General features: G+C 46.7%; 2 protein-coding genes and 1 pseudogene across 8 annotated transcripts in view; 2 read left to right on the top strand and 1 right to left on the bottom strand.

Annotated features, from left to right (window-relative positions):
- The window catches only part of APH1B (aph-1 homolog B, gamma-secretase subunit), a 140,526-nt gene that overhangs the window by 53,535 nt on the left and 66,567 nt on the right, over positions 1 to 20,424 (top strand). Inside the window, exon 7 of one of the 3 annotated variants that reach the window (XM_049611731.1) lies at positions 9,612 to 9,701. The exons of the other annotated variants lie outside the window; for them this stretch is intronic. The gene's annotated coding sequence lies outside the window, so the exon portion shown is untranslated. Of the gene's footprint in view, positions 1 to 9,611; positions 9,702 to 20,424 lie in introns of those variants that run through there. 3 annotated transcript variants of the gene reach the window in all.
- The window catches only part of LOC125908873 (keratin, type II cytoskeletal 8-like), a 327,398-nt pseudogene that overhangs the window by 28,100 nt on the left and 278,874 nt on the right, over positions 1 to 20,424 (top strand).
- CA12 (carbonic anhydrase 12) overlaps positions 5,442 to 20,424 on the bottom strand; it is a 51,922-nt gene continuing 36,939 nt past the window's right edge. The window contains exons 8-11 of one of the 5 annotated variants that reach the window (XM_049611727.1): positions 19,100 to 19,226; positions 9,772 to 9,804; positions 8,814 to 8,901; positions 5,442 to 7,987 (exon numbers count right to left, since the gene is read on the bottom strand). In XM_049611727.1, the coding sequence (XP_049467684.1) occupies positions 7,918 to 7,987; positions 8,814 to 8,901; positions 9,772 to 9,804; positions 19,100 to 19,226 (318 nt within the window). In that variant the 3' untranslated portion in view covers positions 5,442 to 7,917. Of the gene's footprint in view, positions 7,991 to 8,813; positions 9,805 to 19,099; positions 19,227 to 20,424 lie in introns of those variants that run through there. The other 4 variants (XM_049611726.1, XM_049611729.1, XM_049611728.1 and 1 more) reach the window with 4 other exon arrangements.

Consider the following 20,424-nt stretch of genomic DNA (forward strand, 5'->3'; position numbering starts at 1 on the left):
CCATGTTTTTGTGTATATCAGTAATTTACAACTTTTTGCTAAATACCATTCCATCTTTTGGATATACAATTTGTTTATCCATTCTTCTGTTGATAGGTACATAGTATTCTTTTCATATTACTGTTCTGTATATTATGTTTAGTGTTTTCTGCTTGCTTCCCCAAAAGACACTGTGATACCAGTTATCACTGAATATAGGAACTCTATCTAAATCATGTTTGAATCTCCATCACTTAATCTATGCTTAGCAGACAGTAGTTATTCATTAAATTTTTGCTTTCGAATAAGGAGGTGTGAGAAAGGAAGGCAGTTGGAAATTACTTTGAATGATAGAGGAGAGATCAAGGAAAATGCTGTTCTGACAAAATGTGTGAGGTTTTCCACACCAAGCAATTCTCCAGTTCTCAGTGGACACTGTGTAGATGTTCTATAATTTAACTCATTTCTAACTAACTCCCCAGACCCACAGGTTAAAGGCTCAATCCCACAAGACTGCCCCCACTTCAAACACCAGTTTGTCTGACACCAGTTTGTCCCAGATTGTCACTTGTACTTCTGACCAGGCATAAGTTGTAAGTTTCCATGGCTCCCTTCTCAGGTCTGATAATTTGCTGGAACAGCTCACAAAACTCAGGGAAACATTTACTTATATTGACTGCCTTATTATAAAGGATATTACAAAGAATACAGATGAACAGCCAGATAGAGAGGTACATAGGTCAAGGTGTGGGGAAGGGGCACAGAGCTTCCGTGTCCTCACTGGGTGTACCACCTTCCCAGCACCTCCAGGTGTTGGAAGCTCTCTGCACCCCATGGTTTAGAGTTTCTGTGGAGGTCCCATTATATAGGTATGATTGATTAAGTCATTGGCTATTGGTGATTGAACTCAATTCCCAGTACTCCCCTGGAGGTCAGAGGATAGGGCTGAAAGTTCCAACCTTCTAATCACATGGCTGGTTCCTCCGGCAACCAACGTCCCATCCTCCAAGCATCACCTCTTTAGCATAAATTTAGGTATGGCTTAAAGGGACTTATTATGAATAACATTTGGGATCTCTGTACCAGGAACTGGGAACAAAGACCAAACACATATTTGTTATTATATTACAGTATCACAGGAGATTAATCCAGATTTCACCCAGTGGCTAAGAGAAGGTGATAAGCTCCAAAGCATGCTTGTCCAACTCCATGAAAGATTGTACGTTATTTAGGAAAACTTTTTTTTTTAATTTTTTAAAATGTTTATTTTTGAGAGAGTGACAGAGCGTAAGCAGGGGAGGGCAGAGAAAGAGAGGGAGACAGAGAAGCCAAAGCAGGCTCAAGGCTCTGCACTGTCAGCACAGAGCCGGACACAGGGCTCAAAACCAGGAACCATGAGATCATGACCTGAGCCAAAGTTGGACACTTAACTGACTGAGCCACCCAGGCGTCCCAGGAAAACTTTTCAAATGGTTATGTGTTGGGTGGCTGGGAAGGAAGGAAACTAAGGTGCATGAGAACTATTGTTGGATGTCTAGGTATCTTGGGATAGTTTCAGCAGATGAATGAACTGGTTATATTACCTGACTCACCAGGAGAGTCTTTGCTTCTTGTAGAGAAGGTAGTAGACCCTGTCATCACTGACAACAAAGTTCCTATAGAGGTCTGCATCTGTCCTTGAACCTATAGCCCTGTGTTTGTTGTTTTCATTGCAGGTAATTAAAAGTTAATATTTGATACTAGTGAACTCAAGCAGAAACAATGACTTTGACTTCCAGTATCAAGAGGTCATAGCTGGTCATGTGAATAGAGAGCACACTTCTTCCTGGGCTCCCACCCACAGGGTGGGTCCCAGGGAAGGTGCCAGTCCTGGGCAGGCTTCTTCTAGATGGACCAGGAGGATAAGCTCTCAATGGAAACTCCAGGACAGGGCAGGGTGTCATTTGGCTGTGTGTGGGCGCATATTTAAAGTGTAAAATTTGACCAGTCTTGACCTATGCGGAGAAACCATCACCGCAAACAGGATAATGAATGTATCCATCACCTCACCAGTTTCTGGTACCCCTTTGTAATCCCTTCATCCCCCACCTTCCACCCCCACCTCATCCCTAGGCGACAACTGATCTGCTATCACTATAGTTTATTTTGTACTTTTTAGAATTTTATACAAATGGAATTAAAGTGTGTGTGTGTGTGTGTGTGTGTGTGTGTGCGTGTGCACACGTGTGTATTTATTCCTTCTCTCCAGTTCAGCCGTCAGATGGAGAAAGTTCAATGAATGCATCCTTGGGACACATTTGGTTTGCAGAAGTAAGAGGTGAGGGTTACATCCCAGGAGCTGTGCTGACTCCTTTTTCGACTTGCAGTTGGCAACCTTTGGACCGACTTTTCCTGAACAGAGGCCAGGGGTTAATATGACCAAGCAGAGTGGAGGCAGGAGGTGGTTGTTGACTTTCCAGAAATTGTTGGCACAAATGCCTTTATTTCCTTTAGCCTTTGGGGCTTTATGAGGTTGTGGCATGATTGAGATAAGCATAGTATGTTCTATTATAAGAAGGTGTTTTCATGTCACTGGAGCTGCGAAGGGCAGACCGTACTATCACTGCAGATCCTAGACCCGCAGGAGCTGTGTCAACTTAGCCCAGAGCAAGAGCCCTGGTTTGGTTTCCTACTTACAAGGGCAGTGTTTCCTCTTTCCCTGGGTTGTGAGATAATGGAGTGAAGGTACGTTCAGTCTAGGATATACAGGTGGGAGACTTACTGAAGCCTCCCTGGTTGACCTGCAGTCATAACAATATGCTGACCTGGTTGCAATGATTTGTTTATGGTGAATAATTCTATTACAAGGCACTGTGGCCCTTATCCCTACCCATTCAATATAAAACGAAAAGGCACAGGTAGAGCATGGAGCCCCTCCTCTCCAGCACTGTCTGGGCCTTATGCCTTCTCTCCCACCCTCTCGTAGTGGAGTCTGAGCCAGATGACCATAGAGGATCATGCACTCCTGCCAGGCTGTGTACAATGTGGACATAGATGGCAATGCCAGAATGTTCGGTGGGCACCTCTGCTTCCCAGCAGGCCTCTCCAGAGGTCTCCTTTCCTCTTGTCTCAAGACTTCTCCCCACACCTGAATGGAAGGCAACTTACAGTCCCTTCCAATATGAGGGGCCAGGCCCAGCTGACAGTTCAAGGAACTCAGGTTTCAGGCATTTGCTCTCTTCAGGCTGGCCAGGACTGGAAGAGTGGAGACAAAGCAGCAATGTTGGGACTCTGAGATCAGGAAGAGGATGTTGTCGGGGAGGTGGGGAGGGCGGGGGTGGGAAGAGGGGAGTTAGCACCTGGCACTTGGCCAGGGAAGTGCAGCAAGGTCCCCTAACAGGTTAACCAGGCATCCTTGTGCCTTTAGCTCAAACTCCTGCAAAGTCACCAGAATGCCTTAGATCGAGTCACTACTGAGCACCTGGACCCCAGGGCCTGGCCAGGGGACATTGCCAGGGTAAGGAGGGCTGGGAGCCCCCATGGAGCTACAAGAAGAGGTGTGAGGGAAAGGAGATCTATGCCTAAGGTCTGCTGCTCTGTTCACCTTGTCCTGATTTTCTGTCTGCCCTCTTTTCTTCTGTCGTCCATATCCACCCACCTGGATTCCCCCATTTTCTATCTCTCATCCCCCATCCCTTGCCCCTCAAAACTTTGTTCTTAGGTTGATTTTGCATGAAAGTTCTCTAGGTTTAACTCTCACAAAGGGTATGTCCCAGGAGGTGAGCGGTCCATATCTGCACAGTGGTTGTGCTGGCCTCTGGCCATATGTGGCTACTGAGCACTTAGGATGTGTCTAATGAAACTGAGAGAAAACTTGATGTATTTTCCTTTTTTTTTTTTTTTAATGTGTATTTTTGAGAGAAAGAAAGAGAACAAGTGGAGGAGGGAGAGAGGGGAACAGAGGATCTGAAGCTGGCTCTGTGCTGACAGCAGAGAGCCTGATGCAGGACTTGAACTCTCAAACCACAAGATGACCTTAGCCAAAGACACTTAACCAGCTGAGCCACCGAGGTGCCCCTGATTTATTTTACTTTAATCACTTTAAATTTAAAAGCTGATAATTGATTCAGTTGTTGGGAAAACTTTTAAGTGTGTTTGGAGCAACTCCTGGCATGTGAATCTGCTTTTTCAACTGTAATTTTGTCAAATCTAAATACAGATCAGATATTTTCAATGAAAGTTCAGCATCTGAATCAAGATGTGCTATAAATGTAAAAATACACAGTAGGTTTCAAAGACTTACTACAGGAAAAAAGAATGAAAATAACCTCATATCAAAATATTGATTACAAAGTGTAGCGTTTTGGACCCACTTTTTTCCTTTTGGGAGGTGTGGCTACTGTGAATGTTCATGTGTCTTGCATTATGTTGTCTTGTATTCTTTTGGGCTTTGTGCTCCAGAATGTCCATATAGCTGGATTTACAAGAGGAGGTAATGGCCAACCTGAAGAAGGACTTGAGTGTCACCTGGCATCCCATGGCTCTTGCCACCTCACATCCCTGATCATCAACCCTGATGAATCTTGAGTTCAGGGAATGGGGAGAGAGGCTATGGAGAGATGAGGGAGATGATTTCTGTTGCTCGCCCCAGCCTCCTCTCCCCTGTCGCCCCAGCCCCAATGGGAATGAGAGTCACAGGCACTCTGTGTATGCCTCACTTCACCTGTCCTCACCCCAGAAGGATGCTAAAGGGGGCAAACTGAAGAATCCCTGTGTTCTGACCAAGAGGCCATCAGAACCTGGAGGGTTCTATTCTAAAGTGTTTCTATTCTAAAGCTGGGTCCACTGTTTTATCACCTACTGGAGCAAAATTACCCTTGGACAGTTCATCTATTTCCATCCTTGGGCAACTAAAGTGAAGACTGGAAGCTTTTCTAAATAACTCAAACAATTTTGTAACCGGTACAAGACTGCCTCTTTTAGCAAACCAGAATATGAAATCTGGAATTAGATAAAAATTATATGGAAGGCGATAGCATGTTTTGAAAAAAAAAATCCAAAATAGGTAGCAGGCAAGCTAAAGGCTACCAACCTACTAAGTGCAGTAGCTACTAAGACCCATTCTCTATATTCATGTCACTTTGGTTAGGAATGCCTCCCTCTTTCCATCCATCTGTTCAAATGTGACATATTCTTTAAGGCACAGCTCAGATACCCGCTTCTCTCTGAGCGTTTCCCTGATTATTCTAAACTTCCCAGCTGTACTCCCTAAGCAGCTGTGTGATCCTAGGACTTTACTGCACATACCATAGGCCTCCTTCCTCAGTAAAATGATTAAATACATCGGTGTATTTTCCTTTGGAGCAGGGTTCTAAGACCTGGATGCAAGTGACATCATTATGATCAGTTACATGTCACCATAGACCAGGAACTACCAAGTGCTTTGCCAACAGTAATGCTTAGCCTCACCTCCAAAAAATCAGTCTGATGTGAAAAACATTTTATTTATAATTTCTCATATTTATAGTTTAGGTCTTCATTACAATCATTCTTACAATAAATACAGAAGTGCTAAACGTCATCATCACAGTGGCCCATGATCCATCCATGACACAGGAATGGAGGGGTGCTGCAGACCCCACTGCTCCCCAGCGGTGCTCAGGAGGACTTCAGAGAGTTTAGCAAAGGGGAGAAGAATCTAAGGTCTGAACTTGAAATAGGATTAATAGTCAATGCAGCAAAATCCTAGAATGTCTATTAAGGAAACAAGTATAAGTTACTGTTTTTACCAGACGGCACTAAAGAAACAGAATACAGAAACTCAGGTTATCCGTTGGTGAAGCAAAGAAGCCAGGGCCTTCCATGTGTCCCTTTCCCAGCCTGTGCCTGGTTTTTGTGATCTCTACCTGCTGTGCACCCAGCACAGCACCGGGGCCCTCCACCAGGTGCATGGGAGACAGAGGAGCGTCACACACCACAGTCTGGGTTCCTGTAGTGGCCACTGGTGTCAGTGGAATGAGAGAGTATCTGAAGAAAGGCTTCCCAATTCCAAAGCTGCTGGGTCCTCAAAGGTCCCATAATGATTCACATGGAAGTTGACAGTGTTGATTCTTGGAGCCTTCTGCCTGCCTCCCTAGCATTGCTTTATCTCAGCCACAGGGCAGGAAAAAATGCCAGTTTTCATGGCTCAGTAGATCTCCCTTTCTTTGAGCAGCTGTCATGCCAGGTATGATGATCTCTTTGTTCTCTTACAAAATTTGTTCAAAAAAGGTATAGAGAGACATTCCCATGGCTCTGGAGTGGTTTATGTTGGTTTCTGATGGACAACTTTGGGCCAAGGCCAAGAAAGCATCCCCTAAGTCACATTGCTCTGTCATGAGGGCTGTCCCTACTGTCATTTGATCAGCATCAGGCATGCTAATGGCAAGGTTGGGATGCTGCCCCAGGCTCCAAAGCTGTCAGAGTTCTCATCCACACACATCTGAGTGTCCATTAGGTCTTTCATAACTTTGTTTAGCAAACTAGCTACAAAGCCGCAGGGCTTGCCATCACTACAAAAAGTCATGACAGTAGAAAAGGGAAAAGACTTCTCAGAGTCAGAGAGAGGAGTAGAAGGAAGAAGATGTTATAAAGAAATCTGTGCTTTGATAGGACATTCCATGCTGTCAAAATGAGACCAGGAATCAGAAAGCTGTGTGTGAACTGCAAGGTGCTGGCCATGAGAGGTTGGTGCTGGAAGCTCCTTCTCAGTCATGGAACTAACTGATCTCCATGGGGCTCTTACATCTAGGAAAGAGTTAAGTCTTTTCAGAAACTGCGACTTGAGTGGAAGACCATGAAGAATCTTTGTAACATTCCATTATTATTGGTCCCTAAATACCGTGGTGCCCCCACCCTGCACAGATAACTTCCCGCTTTCATAGCTCGAAAACAGATTTTAACCAAGCCCCCCCCCCCAGATTTTAACTCAATATTCCCCAAGTCAGAGAAGTAAGAAGTCCCCATTCCATCCAGCTAGGCACTAGAGATACCACAGAAGTGGCAGAAATGAAATTTGGGCAAAAGAGATGAAGCTCTTCAATCGTTTTGCATCTGCCCGTTTCCTGTAGAGTCAAAAGCAGTTTGGGTCATCTCAGAACTCATGTCTAGGAGAGAGAAAGCAACAACACATTTTCAAGGAATAGCCTAATCATGTATAAAGTGTGTGGAGTACAAAGCATAACTGCCCCACCTACAGGAGTCTGGGCTTGACCTTAATATTCTGTCCTTCTCACACTTATGGCTTGACAGACAACTTCTGACTCCAAAGTGAGGTTCCTCCAGACCTTAGGTGTCTTCTCATTCTCTCCCTCTCAGGTCCCTTCACTACATTTGAACCAAAGTACAGGACTTTGGAAATGCCTCTACTCTGTTTCAAAGAATCTCTCTTGTTTTCTTTTGTCTCTGATACCTTGACCCTTCCTGAATCATTCTTCCTTCCAATTGTAAGGTCAGACCAAAGCTTTTGTCATAGCAGGAGGAAATCAGAGGAGAACAACAACCCCTTCCCTGAGGAAAGAAACTGAGTCTCAAAAGCAAATCCTAAGCAGAGAGTGCACATCCAGGTCTGGAAGCTTCGACAAGAAGCAGGATTTCCAGGATCCTTGAAATCACACTCAGGTGAATCCCTGGGTCAGAGTGTTTTGTGCCCCCAGAATCCAGACACCTTAATGGTCCACACAGCTGAAGCAGACTCAGAGTTTCTGCCTCCTTGGTGAGTTATTCCCATCCATGCATCGCACTGGCCGGTGGCCGTTGCATCAGGATGGCAGGGCACCCACCGAGAAGCGCCCCCATGGGTCTGGAGTGTTTGTGGGTTGAGCGTCAGAGAACCTCAGCTATTTCAAGTGTCTAGGGAGCCACACTGTGTAGTGTCCAAACCAAAGTCCTTCCTTGGACGTGCCTGGGAGTTCTGGGGCCTCAGGCATGAGCTTCGGTCTCCTTCTTGATGGCTGGTTTGTAAATGACTCCTTTGTTGTCACCTTTTTTGCTACTGGAACAGGAAGAACACACATTTAGTCTCAGTTAAAGAGAAGAGACAGGCAGAGAGTAGCCTGACTCAGCTATGAAATAAGATGAACTTTAGGGGTCAGATTCCTTTCTTAGGGACCTTTCCCCAGTTCTGTCACTCTTGGGAGGAATGCCCCCAAATAAAGCATCAACCAAAAAGGAACCTCATCTGAAGAGCTTGTTTAAATGTAGACTTTTTTTGAGCCCAACCATCAGAGACCGATTCAGTCTGGAGTGGGGCCCAGGAATCTGCAACTGTTCTCTTTTAACAGCTGCATTTTGAAGAAGGTCTCATGACTACCCTGACTTCAAACCTTTGATTGTGTATAACAAAGCTCCTGGAAACTTTTGTTACAAATGCCAGAAGAAATAGATTTTATAAAAACCAAACATGACAATAAAAACATGAGCAAAGGGCATTAATAGCTAATGTGAGTGATGAATCAAATTTTCCTTCTTTTTTCTTTTTGGGTTCAGAGAAGAAACGGAGACAGCCTTGCAGCTTGTATTTAGCCAAATGGGGCCTCCCGCGCCCCAGTCGAGAGACTTGTCTCTTGTCTAAGGTGTTAGCTGGTGCAGCAAGGCTGGCAGACACACCTCCAGCTCTAAGCATAAGGATCCTTAAATGACCAGCATCTCCTGCAGAGGATGCGAGGGGCAATTGTGTTCTGGAAACAGCACCCGTAGGATAAGTGTTGGTACAGGTGACAGGGGCCCTTCGTTCTGCAGGCTGCCTTTCCAGACAGATCAACCCTCATGGACAAATAAGCTACCCACTCTCATTTAGAACCAAAACCAGCTCCTACCTCTTCTTTCTTCTGAAAAGCCAAATGGACACTGCCAGGACAACGCAGATGCCAAGAACGCCAGCCAGGGCCACTGAAAGGATGATGCCTGGTGAAGAGGCAATGAACACACATTACCTTCCTCCCTTCCCCTGCGTCTCGTCCCATGGCACATGGGTGTGAAGTCATGTGACAGCTGTATAATCTGCCACAGAAAGGTGTCATTTCCCTATTTCTGTTCTCAGGTTCTGGTCTTTAGCTCAGCAGAACTGGCTGGAGTACTTGGGGGGGATGGGCATTTGCAAACTGTAGTGACTCTTCAAGGGTTCTCAAACTTATACCAGGATCATCTGAAGAGCTTGTTTAAATGTAGACTTTTTTTGAGCCCAACCATCAGAGACTGATTCAGTCTGGAGTGGGGCCCAGGAATCTGCATTTTTACCAAACAAACAGCTCTAGCTGATGCTGATGTAAATGGTTCATGAACCACACTTTGAGAAACCCTGAGCTACAGAATAAGAACTTACTCTGTCTTTGTTTGCTGGATTTAAGGCCCATTGGGATGCCTCTATTGGCTTTTCCCCCAAGCTCCATTGCACAGTCCTAAGCAGTCCAAGACAACCAGGGGTCCATTGCCAAGATCACCTAGCCAGTCACCCAACCTCCACACTGGGCTCAGGCATGTTTTTTTTTTTTAGACAATGGCTTCCCACCATGGCCAGCAGGTCTTGGATAGCTCGTTGAATGTACACATGCTATAGAGTGATTAGGTCTTTCATTAGGGAAGCATTTGATTGGCGGTTCATCTTTGAATCACAGAGTGACCTGAAGGTAAGACCCACAGCAAGGAGAGGACCGGGAGCCAGAGCAACAGCACAGAGAAGCAGGGAGATTGGGCTGGAAGTATCACAGGCCCAGATCACACCAAGAATCACAGAGATCACCCAGCTGCAGCATGCAAGGCCGGCAGGCCACATACCCAGACTCAGTCCTGTGTAGGTAAGGTCTTGCACTTCAAAGGGGAGAGGAAAAGGTTGAAAATTAACCAAGTCAAACCATGGTGGATTTGACCAGTGTGCTGAACATTTGGTTGGAAGTACAGGGCTTATACAGACTTTCTGAGAGCATTCATTCTTGACTCAGGTGCCTGATGGTATAGAGGGAATTGCCCACCTTGGGAGTTCACACTGTGATCCTCCTTTCCAATTTTTGTCACAGCAGTCTTTTTGCTAGGGCAAGACTTCAGTTTTTAGTACAACATGGCTAGAGTGGGAACATAAGGAAGGGTAAGGATCAGAGTCTCCTTGGGCAGGCTATTATCTGCTGCTTGGATACCTATCCCTCTTCATCTGTAAGGAATCTTCCAGGTTCTGGCTGTCTGGGGCTGGCAGGGCTTAGCTGGAGCCTGTGGCTAGACTTCTGCTCCATCCCTGTCTAGTCCTGTTATCATGTTTTGGTTTTGTTTTTGCTTTGGCCCCACTGGACAAACTGGAGAAACCCCTCCCTGATACTAGCCTCCCTTCTCTGATGTGGAACGAGAAGATTGTGGCTTCTCTTAGTGAGTTCCTTTGGGGGTAAGTTAGGAGTCTTCAGTGGGGCTGAAATAGTGCCCAGCTCTCTGAAATAAAATCCCATAGTCAGCCTCCTAGGGACCTCCCTGGGAGAGGGTAATGGGTGAGCCCATCTTCTTGAGTAAGACAGTGATGCCCAGTCATGAAGATCCCCTGGGTAACCCCAGCATGCTCCTTCCAGGTTCTTAGAACTACTCCCCATTCTCCCAATCAGGTCCTGCATCTAAAGAAAGTCTCTGTTACACATACCCTCTTGTCTGGTGGTTTTCTGACCTTAGCAGAAACTTCTAGCATATGTGTGTATGTGTCGTGTGGGTGCTTGTTCCAGCTCACATTGGAAGCCAGAGTTGTGCTCGGAGTTGTGGCCACCCAGCGTGACACTCAGGAGAGCCTGTGCCCACAGAGCCCACTCTGAGACTCAGACCTTGGGAGAGCCCTGGCCAGTTGTGAGATGTCAACAGAGGACCAGGGACTCAGACTTGGGGGCACTTGACACCCTGGGGAACCAGACCTGAGACTGCAGGATGAGGGTTTTTTTGTTCACTCCCTTCTCCTGTTATGTGGCCAGAGTCTGGTTGATTCCCCCGGAGCCATCAGCCCTGTGTCTTTTCCCGGCTGTCCTCTTCCACAGTCTCACACTGACCCTGCAGCCTCCCTCATCCAAGGCTGGCCCCTAGGAGTCTCTGGTCTGGCCTCCCCAGGGGGCCCGAGGCTGTTGTCAGAATAAGCAGAGCCGGTATGGAGAGGAGCTATCCACAAAGTACAGGGTGGCCTGTTCTCTTGGCTCTTGCTCGCCATCAGCAGCCCATGGCCTCCCAAGTGGCAGAGAGAGTGTGGCTCCGATGGCCTGATTCTCTGCTCCAAGTCTCTTCTTGTAACCTGAATACAGGGACCAGTCTGTGGCTTAGGGAGACACTCAGGATATGAGTCTCCCCTGAGGAGAGTGTCCAGTATTTGTATAGCATATGCTGTGTTCTCTGTACAACCTCTGGCCTCTGCACACCGTAATTTGGTATTTTTGGGTTTTTTTTTAAGTTACCTTGAGGCAACCAAGGCCTCTAAGATCTTAAAAACAACAACCAAACCCCCAACTGCTCATGCTTTCTTTTCCAAGCCTTTTGATGAAATATACTTTTGTTCTTTGTTCCTAAAGCTCCAGATGTCTGTGGTACCAAACCAGTTCTCACCACGTAAGACCATCACTAGTAAGCCTAACCACTGGCTAAGCCGCCCCAACTGAACAGTTTCTAAAGTCATTGCTTTCGCAGTCACCTCAAACATCCTTGAGAAACACACAGGGCCCTGGACAGCTGAGCAGCCCCACTCCAGACTGTAGGGGGCACCCCTAGGGAGCTTGGGGAGCAGAGCCAAGTCTACAGAAGCAAGGCCCCCAGAGATGGGACTTTTCTCAAGAGTCCATGGCCCAAGTTGATGTCTTATCTGGAAGGAAATCTGGCTGCCCTTGGCTGTATTAGGCCCTGTAAACAATGGCCTAATTTAATCCAGGGCTCTAACCTGGGTTCCTTGCTCCCGGATGACCACTTGTGAGGGCCTAAATTGCCTTTCTGTGGAAATAATGAAATGAGCAAGCAGCCACAAAGGCAAAGTAAGCCCCGGAGACTGGGACAGATGCTTTTCAGCCAAGACTTTGATGCAGCAAAGACAAAGCGGCTTGACTGAGCAAGTGAAAAGCGTAAGCCACTATGGAAGAGGAATGGTAGTGAGGGTGTCACCTCCCAAGAATTCCACCCCCAGGGGAGCCCAGGGCAGGAAAATGTTGTTGGGATGCTACCCCCTGCCAGTTGAGACAGCACCAACCATCCAGGAAGCGGGACTTCTCTGCAGAGCCAGATGAAGTCCACAGGGCTTGGGGCCCCCTGGAAGCAGCTGCTAAAGCATCTGCTAATTAACAGGAGAGGGGAAAGTCAGGGAGACTTTGGGGGCACAGGGAAAGCTCTTGGGACAACTGAAGAAGTAGAGCCCAGAGAGAAAAGCCAAAGCCTGCATCAAGCAGAGCCTGTGTGATGGTGTAGAGAATAGGGAACACAGTTGATGATGGGAGGGACACAGCCAGAGAAATTCATCTGCAGATTAAACAAAGAAATGGTTTGGTTTCTAAATGGCGACTAACACAGGCAGTTCCCACTGAAGAACAGTGAGACAGGAGAAACAGAGACAGGCTGCTTGACGGAGATGGCCTACAAGAGCTACTGCATGAGAACACGACGAAGGGGCTTCCGAGCTGGTTGGTTAAGAGGGTGCATGCCATACAGATGTGGGAGCTATCTGCTACTAGAAAGTGCTCTGGTACGGGTCAGAGTGAGCAAAGATAGGGCAGTATGACACAGAGAATGAAATCACACAGATACAGAAGAATTCGGTTGTCACATGCCTCCCCAGGAGGGTACAGATCCCGGAGAAGGCAGACAAACTGATTGCCACAGGGGCACTGCTACCTGTTGTTGCTGGCTCAGGAGCTGGATCTTCCACTGGTATCTCGCTGGACCGAGGGATGCTGGTTAACTGCTTTTGAGGTCTTCTGAAGCCTCAAGTGCAGACACAGAAAAGCCCAGCAGAAGGAACAAGCCCCTCGTTCACACAGCTTGCCGTTCCTGGAACAACTCTAGCATTTTCGAGATCTATTTGCAATTCTGTTTATTCAAACAGAATTTTAAATAAAGAGGAATACAATCCTTACTGTTATTCCTTTCAAAATGTTATTTTAGGGGCGCCTGGGTGGCTCAATCGGTTGAGCATGCAACTCTTGATTTCGACTCAGGTCATGATCTCACGGTTTGTGGGATTGAGCCCTGTGTCAGGCTCTGTGCTGACAGCATGGAGCCTGCTTGGGATTCTCTCTCCCCCACTCTCACTGCCTCTCCCTCGGTCATGCTTGTTCTCTCTCTCAAAATAAATAAACATTAAAAAAATATTAAAGTATGGACTATTTTGGTAAGTGACATTTTACATAGTTACATACACGTGTATACATATGTATATGCCTCTTTAGCAGTCTCCAGTCTTATAAAAGAGACAAGAAGAGCTTTGGCTTAGCAGGGATTTGATAGTTTTAAATACATAAAATCCAGTTTGAGATGATAAAAGCTCTTATTATTATGCTTAATACAAGTCATAGAGTGAAGTAACTGAAATGCTAGTCCTCTCTTTGGATGATGCTTTGGTAAGAAAAGCAAGGAAGATGCCCTCAGTGACCACAGAACATAGCTATCTTTGGAGAACATATTTAACTGGAGGACTTTTTTATTGACACTATGGAATCCCAAAAAGAAATAATTTCTACAGATCTGCCAAAAGGTTGCCACCACATTACATCAGGGTGCTGGTTTTCTACAACCATGATAGGGACTGAGGGCTTTGCCCTCCAGATGGCAGGATTGTAGGCCCAGGACAGAAAGCCACACATTGAGGGGCCTGAATCCCGGGGCAGTAGGCGTGGGTTACAATCCCAGCACTGGGGGTTTAGTGCGCTCCGCTCCCTTCAGTGGCCAGGCACAGGCTGTCTGTGCTGAAGGAATGGTAGGTGGTGGCACGGGGGCCTCTTACTCCTTTTAGGCCAGAGCAACAGAAAAAGCCTGACAGCATCCCTAGGCGACTCTTTCCTAAGACTTTGAAACTTGCCGGCTAAGTTCTGATCTTTAAGGCTTCTTAAACCAATGGATTGATTTGAATGCCTGCCGGCAACCTGAAACAAAGCAAAAGAAGACTTGAAACTAAAAGGTGACCCCTGGCCAGGCTTATGTTCAAATCATTCTGCAGAGAAGAGCCTGGGGAGGGGAGCGGAAGGGAGCTGGCTTGGTTATATCCTCTCAAACTTGTAATGAGCACCAGGCACGATGCCTGCCACAAAAGTGAGTCCCTGTCCTTAGGGTCTTGGAGCGTGTGGGTAATCTAGACATTGTTTTTCTTTTTCTGTACAGCAGTTCATTATCCTGTGCTATGCTAAGAACCATAACAGAGATGAACGGGTTGTTCCAGCCGCATTGAAAGAGACTGTAAGTCACCTTCAGGGGAACAGGGAAGATTTCTGGCATGACGTTAGAGTGGGGTCGTGAAGGAATTTTCCGGGTGGAAAGCTGAGGGACATCGCCGGCAAAGGGAGTCGTGTGCAGAAGTAAATCATATGCACATGTAAAAGCAGTGCCTTGCTAAGGGAGGCCCTGCAGGGCGTGGACGGGTGCCAGGGGGAGAAATGCCGGAAAGATAGCTGGGGCCACCTCGCCGTGGGTGGGTCCAGCTTTCTGACTTTCCACCTGGTCTGCCCTGTGCCAGAGGCTTGTTTTTAAGGAGCAAGAGAACATCCACAGTGAGGTTTTTGTTCTCCATAATGCTCGGCTTGGGGTATGCTGAGGAAACATGTGGTGTGTTGAATTGCACTAGATGAAGGGGCTAGGGACTTCGTAGCACATTTGACAATTACTCCTGACTGTTCAGCCCCCTGGATCCAGGGGAACTGGAAGGTGGGAACCCCTCTGTCTTTCATTTGGATGTCTCAGTAGACTTGGTGATACTTTCCATCTAATAGTTTTTATTTAAAAATAGGAACTTTTAGAAACAAGAGGTCAATAACCACAAAGCATACAGTCTAGTCTCAAAAAGTAGATAATTAGCCATCTTAGCTTTGTAAGAGTTTTTCCTCTTTTTAAAGGTTTTATAAAACTCCCCAGGTCTCTAAGGGTCAAGCAGATTCTAATCGCGCGACTCCACAGATTTAGCACGGGTCAAAGCCCTGCCCCACTACTGTCCAGCGCTCTTGTCTAAGAGTGCCTCAGCTGGCTCTGGGCTCTGCAGTGGGGAACATGCAGTTGCTCAGCGAAAGCCCACCAACGCATGATTATAGAAACTCTTTGGCTTCCCCTTGTCCCTCGAGTGTCCCTTGCCCTGGTATATTAAAAATAGGACTAGATAACATTAGCATTTAGGTTCGATAGGCTCTTGCTTTATTACCCACCACCGTCAGGACCCAGTGTTGCTATCTTTAGCTGGGAAGAGGTCAGCGTGAAGGAACTAAGAATCAGGCTCCTGGACTGTAAATCTGCCCGTGCCATCTTTCTCCTTCTTCACAGAAGGCATCTGACTCCTGTGAGATCTGGTCTGGTCACAGGATGTCTCCCCCCTCTCTGGGGTCCCACCTTGAGGGCAATGACTCTTGTCTCCCCTCTTCAGCTCAAGTCCTCCATTTGTACCCCTTGGAAGAGGCACTTTCACAAGAGCTTAAAAAAAAAGTGCCTGACGTGACTTTCACCTCTCCATCAAGAGTGGTCATTTTAACTAAAGGCAACAAGAAACAAAACACACATGAGAGAAAAAATGGTATAAAAGCGAGGGAGAAAAATGATAACAAGTTTCCGAAGCAAATTGCTGCCTCGGAGGCATCTGGAGCCCTGATAAAGGGGTTTGTATGCTTCTCTTAAGGGTGGATAGTTCTCGCCTGTCCACTTCTCTTGGCCTTGGACATAGCCAATTATACAAAAAGCAGGTATATTCAAATTCTAAAGGAAGGTAGGGAACAGGGTTTCTCTTGAGTTTGGTTGTTCTACCTTAGAAACCCAACAACCTTTCGGTTTCAAGGGTAGCCATCACCAGATTGAAAATGTCATGCTGTAATAGAGGAAAGACCAGGGCATATGATAGAAAACTCCAGAATCCTGTCATATAAGTGAAAAAAAATCAGCATGGGCCTAGGAAATTCATCGTGTAATTCCTGGGTAGTGGTTCTCAATTTTGCCCCTCATGCCCTGGAGACATTTGGCAATGTCTGGGGACATTTTTGGCAGTCATAAGTGGGGGGATGCTATAGGCATCTAGTGGGGAGAGGGCAATGCAATGCACAGGACAGCCCCCCAGTGAGAATTATCCAGACCAAAATGTCAATAGCACCAAGGTTAAGAAACCCTGCCCTAGGGCTAAATCATAGACTACCCCTTAAGGACAGATTACTACCTCTTAAGGACAGAAATTAAGTTCTTTATTCCTTTTCTAAGCACAGTTGAGGAAGCCTGGTAAAGTTAAATGATTTAGTCCCAGTTGTTCCAATTTGGCTAAACCTCAGAGCCTACTCTCAAAGTCCTTGCACTTTCTCTCCTAGAGGATTTCCTTAACATCACTTTTCTCCTGGCTCAATGTTCTAACTCCATAGTTCCTGTTAACTTCCAGAGAAAGCTCTGAATAAATCAGGCCCTAATTACAAGTTTGCCTTAATGGAAGTTTACAGATAATTCAGCACAATTGCTAAAGGTTCACACTGACACAGGCTCACTCCATAAACCTGTAATGGCATGTTATGGTCTGAGGCCCCTCCAAGTTGGTGTGAGAGCCCCTCATAAATGCAGGTGCCCCCGGGGGGTGAGGTTTGGGGCTTCTCTCCTTTGTGGCCGTCCTCCCCATTGTTCCTTGGGAAACAGCCCCAGTAGCTGCCTGTGTCTTCGAGAAGTGGGAGGGGACAATTCTAGCCAAGTTTCTATAATCAGCCTCCAAATGAACAGGTTTGCCTTGGACTGCCAGGGTTTCTCACTCCAAGGGGAGAGCTGGGCACAGCCTGGGCTCTTGGAAGCAACAGTTCTGGGTGAGCCGTGCAGGAAGGGCAGTGGCAAAGCTGCATTTGGGCTTTGATCTTGATGTCCTGAGCCTGGAGTTGGTCTCCAGGCTTCTGCTAAGAGGCCCCTCAAGCTCCCCAGCCAGACTGGGAGAGTCTATTGAAGCGCTCTGCTACAAGCCTGACTGCACTGCCCACTCTGTGAGGGCCAACTTAGACCTGAGCTGGTCTAAGAAGATGGCTAATTATTCCCAGTGCCATAGTCCATTGTTACAAGTGGAGGTTACTTTGGAATGTCAGACTCAAGTTCCTGTGTGGTTTCTTCTGATCCTCTGTAACTGCCCTCAAACACTGTCCCTGCAACGTAAAGTCAGGATGGGCAGTTGTTAGTATCCACTTCGAATCCTATAGCATGTTAGCGTTGAAAGGACATTAGCTCACCTTGTCCAACCTATCATTTTATGGCTAAGGAAACCAAGGCCAAAGAAGGGACATGATTTGCTTACATCATACAGCAGGGAGGAAACAAATTGAGGCCTTGAACCTAGGTCTTCTGACTACAGGGGGAGTCTTTATGACCGTATCCCTTGTGACTTATATAGACCAATCCAGAGAAGAGATCTGATTATTATCTTGAATCACAAATAAGATCTACCTTATCTATGTGGGCCAAGTCCCTTATCTCCAGGTAGTTTTTTTGTTTTGTATTTTATTGAAGAGTTGAAGTATTTTCCATTTACCCTTGACTACTACTCCATTTAGAGGAATGGGAAAAGAGAAATTTATATCCAAACTAGATCACAAAGGGATGATCTGTACATTTGAAGCGTTTTCCTAGAAAAGAAGTTGACAGTCATCATCATATGCGTTCTCTGTGTTTAAGAAGGACCATTGTTCACAGATGACATTTTCAGACCAGGAAACTGAGAAAAAGAGAGAAACTACCTTAACCAGTGGTGTGTGGCAAGGAGAGCACAAAAGATAAATTCTTGGCCAGGTCTGATTAAGTGATTGACAGGACATAATTCTGATCATATATATGGGTCAGTGCAAAAGGGCATGTTTCTAAAGCTTTCTGGCAAGGGCCCTGAAATACTATCTTCCTATGTTTAAGCTTAGTCAGTGGTAGTTATAATCTCACACAATAACAAAGGAATAAGAAGGTGAGACAAGGAGAACTGATTCTCGGACAAATGGGTTAATGGGGTCATCTTTAGATATGAATACCTGGCCCAGTTCCATCACAAGTGACATAAGGAGAAAAAGTGGAACTTGCACAGACCTACCTGTTTCTGACCATGAGATTCCCATGTTGGGAGTGGCCCAAGAGTCTATGGTGAGAGTGAACTTGGAGGTTTGAAGAAGGGTGTGGCCCCCCAGAGTGCTCTCTTACCTGTTTCCCTGAACCCCCAGCTTCCAACAGTATTGACAGGGGTATTGAACAAGTAAAGATGTTAAATGTCCTTCTGGGGAGTTATGGTTACAGATTTAAGAGGAAGAACGGAGCTTTCATAGCATTAGGAATAAACCAAACTATTCAGCTTCATTCAGTATAGCTCCTGTGTATCTGTGCTTAGGCAAGCTTAAGGAGATGAGACAAAAAGGCAGTGAATGCAGACGCTTTCTTGCCTGATGGATCCTGCTACATCAGACCATGAGCTACTTATGCCCACAAATGTGGATTATGCCCACTCTCTGAAAGTTTAACGAAGGAGCATCCCTGGACGTTGGTGATGCTGATGGTGCTATGAATCACCTGGTGAGGCTGAAGATGGGCCTTGATGCTAAGAAAGCCTACAGCAAGAAGTTAGGAGTTTGTCTCGTGAAAACAGTCCTACCATGTGTCTTAGGAGACATAGTTCTCTGACAGAGAGGACCCCAGAACATCCTCTCTTCCCCATCTGTGAGAGTCTCCCAGACTTAATGGGGGCTCCGGTTCAGGCACCTAGAAGCCCTGGCTGGTGCTTCCCTGCAAAGGCTCAGGGAAGTCAAGAGCAGTGGAGGGAGACCTCAGTAAACCCACACACAATAGCTTCTTACATACTTGGTTCCCTTGGCAGCCAGAGTGCTCTGAACCCACCCCCTAAGTGTATCAGTGACAAAACCCCGAGGGTAGGGCACCCGACTGCAGATAAAATGGGTGTCCTGGCACCATACGCCCCCCACACACCGCATCTTCTCACCTTGTCGGAAAGAGATATACACCAGCCTCTCGTCAAAGTTCTGGACCCGCCGGAAATTGTTGACCATCTCTCTGGGGGATGGGTCATCCACATGTGTGCAGTACAGAGCAGTCTCCAAAGCTAGAAGCTGCAAGGCAGGAACACACCCCATGGGCAAAGTGATGCTCCCTTGCCTGACCTCAGTGGGGAGGAGAACTCTGGGGCTTGGCAGGAGGCACGTCAGAAAGCAGTGGGAAAGCCAGAGAACTGTTTCCCCTCCCTCGCAGGCGTCTGGTTGCCTGGACACCGGGTGAGCTGGTCTGTCACCACCTCCCAAGGCTTGGGGGGAGGTTACAGCTCTTAGCTGCTGGGTGGTGGAGGGGCTCCTCAGCCTCTCACAGGCCTGATTTGCAACCCGACTCTAAATCAGAGGGGCCTGGGGCTTATTCTGGTGGTCCCATCACAAGGAACAAAAAGAGGGAGGCAAGAGTTTCACAGTTCCTCTGACCACTGGTTCCATGGAATTTTCGTACACCCACATACATTATATAATCTGTTTCCAAGGCAGCTTCTAGGTTACTGCTCCCCTGAACATTTCATCTCTTGATTCATCACATCTCTATTCCTGTCTGCCCACCTGCTGCCATTTATCTACATTACTCAGATCAGTAGCTCATAGTAAAAAGAACGACCAACAGTGAGGGCCTTACTGGTCCGGAAGAGGGGTTGGGGGTGGGACGGGCCATGAGCCAGTGTGCAGCACTGCCCCTGGCCCTGTCTCCTGGACAGTCAGTTTTCTTCTTGATGAATTTCAACTGTGGAGTAGGGGATGGGCAGCGACCAGCAACCCCAATCTGACTTTGGGGCTTTGTCTCCAACCAGCAGGCGATCCCACAAGCTCCCTCAACTGTCTATCCCTCACTTTCATCATCTGTAAGATGAGAAGGTTGGAGATGATTGCTGAGGCTTCTGTCCCCCAGTTTTGCACTAGACTTTGAGCTTCTTGAGAACAGAGACCATTGCCTACTCACTGCCGCAGTCCCAGCACTCTGGTTGGTTAAACCATCGAAACTGGGTCTGTCTTTATTCTGCCCTGTAAAGGAACCATGCTCGCTCCACCATGGAGGCAAACACTATGCAGCCACTGAGGGGTATATTAGGAAATGTAGCCTAACGACTTGCTTGTAAGGAATTGTGGAGATGGGTTCATTTTTCAAGCTTGACTTGATAACTCTGTTTTTGAAGCTCGGCCTGTAATTTTTGCAGTGCGTCTAGGAACCCGCACTATTTGGAGAGGTTTTGCACAGCTGTCAGTGAAACTCTAAGTGAGGAAATCAAGTTGTTAT

The sequence above is a fragment of the Panthera uncia genome, assembly GCF_023721935.1.
Source record: "Panthera uncia isolate 11264 chromosome B3 unlocalized genomic scaffold, Puncia_PCG_1.0 HiC_scaffold_1, whole genome shotgun sequence".
Lineage (NCBI taxonomy): Eukaryota > Metazoa > Chordata > Mammalia > Carnivora > Felidae > Panthera > Panthera uncia.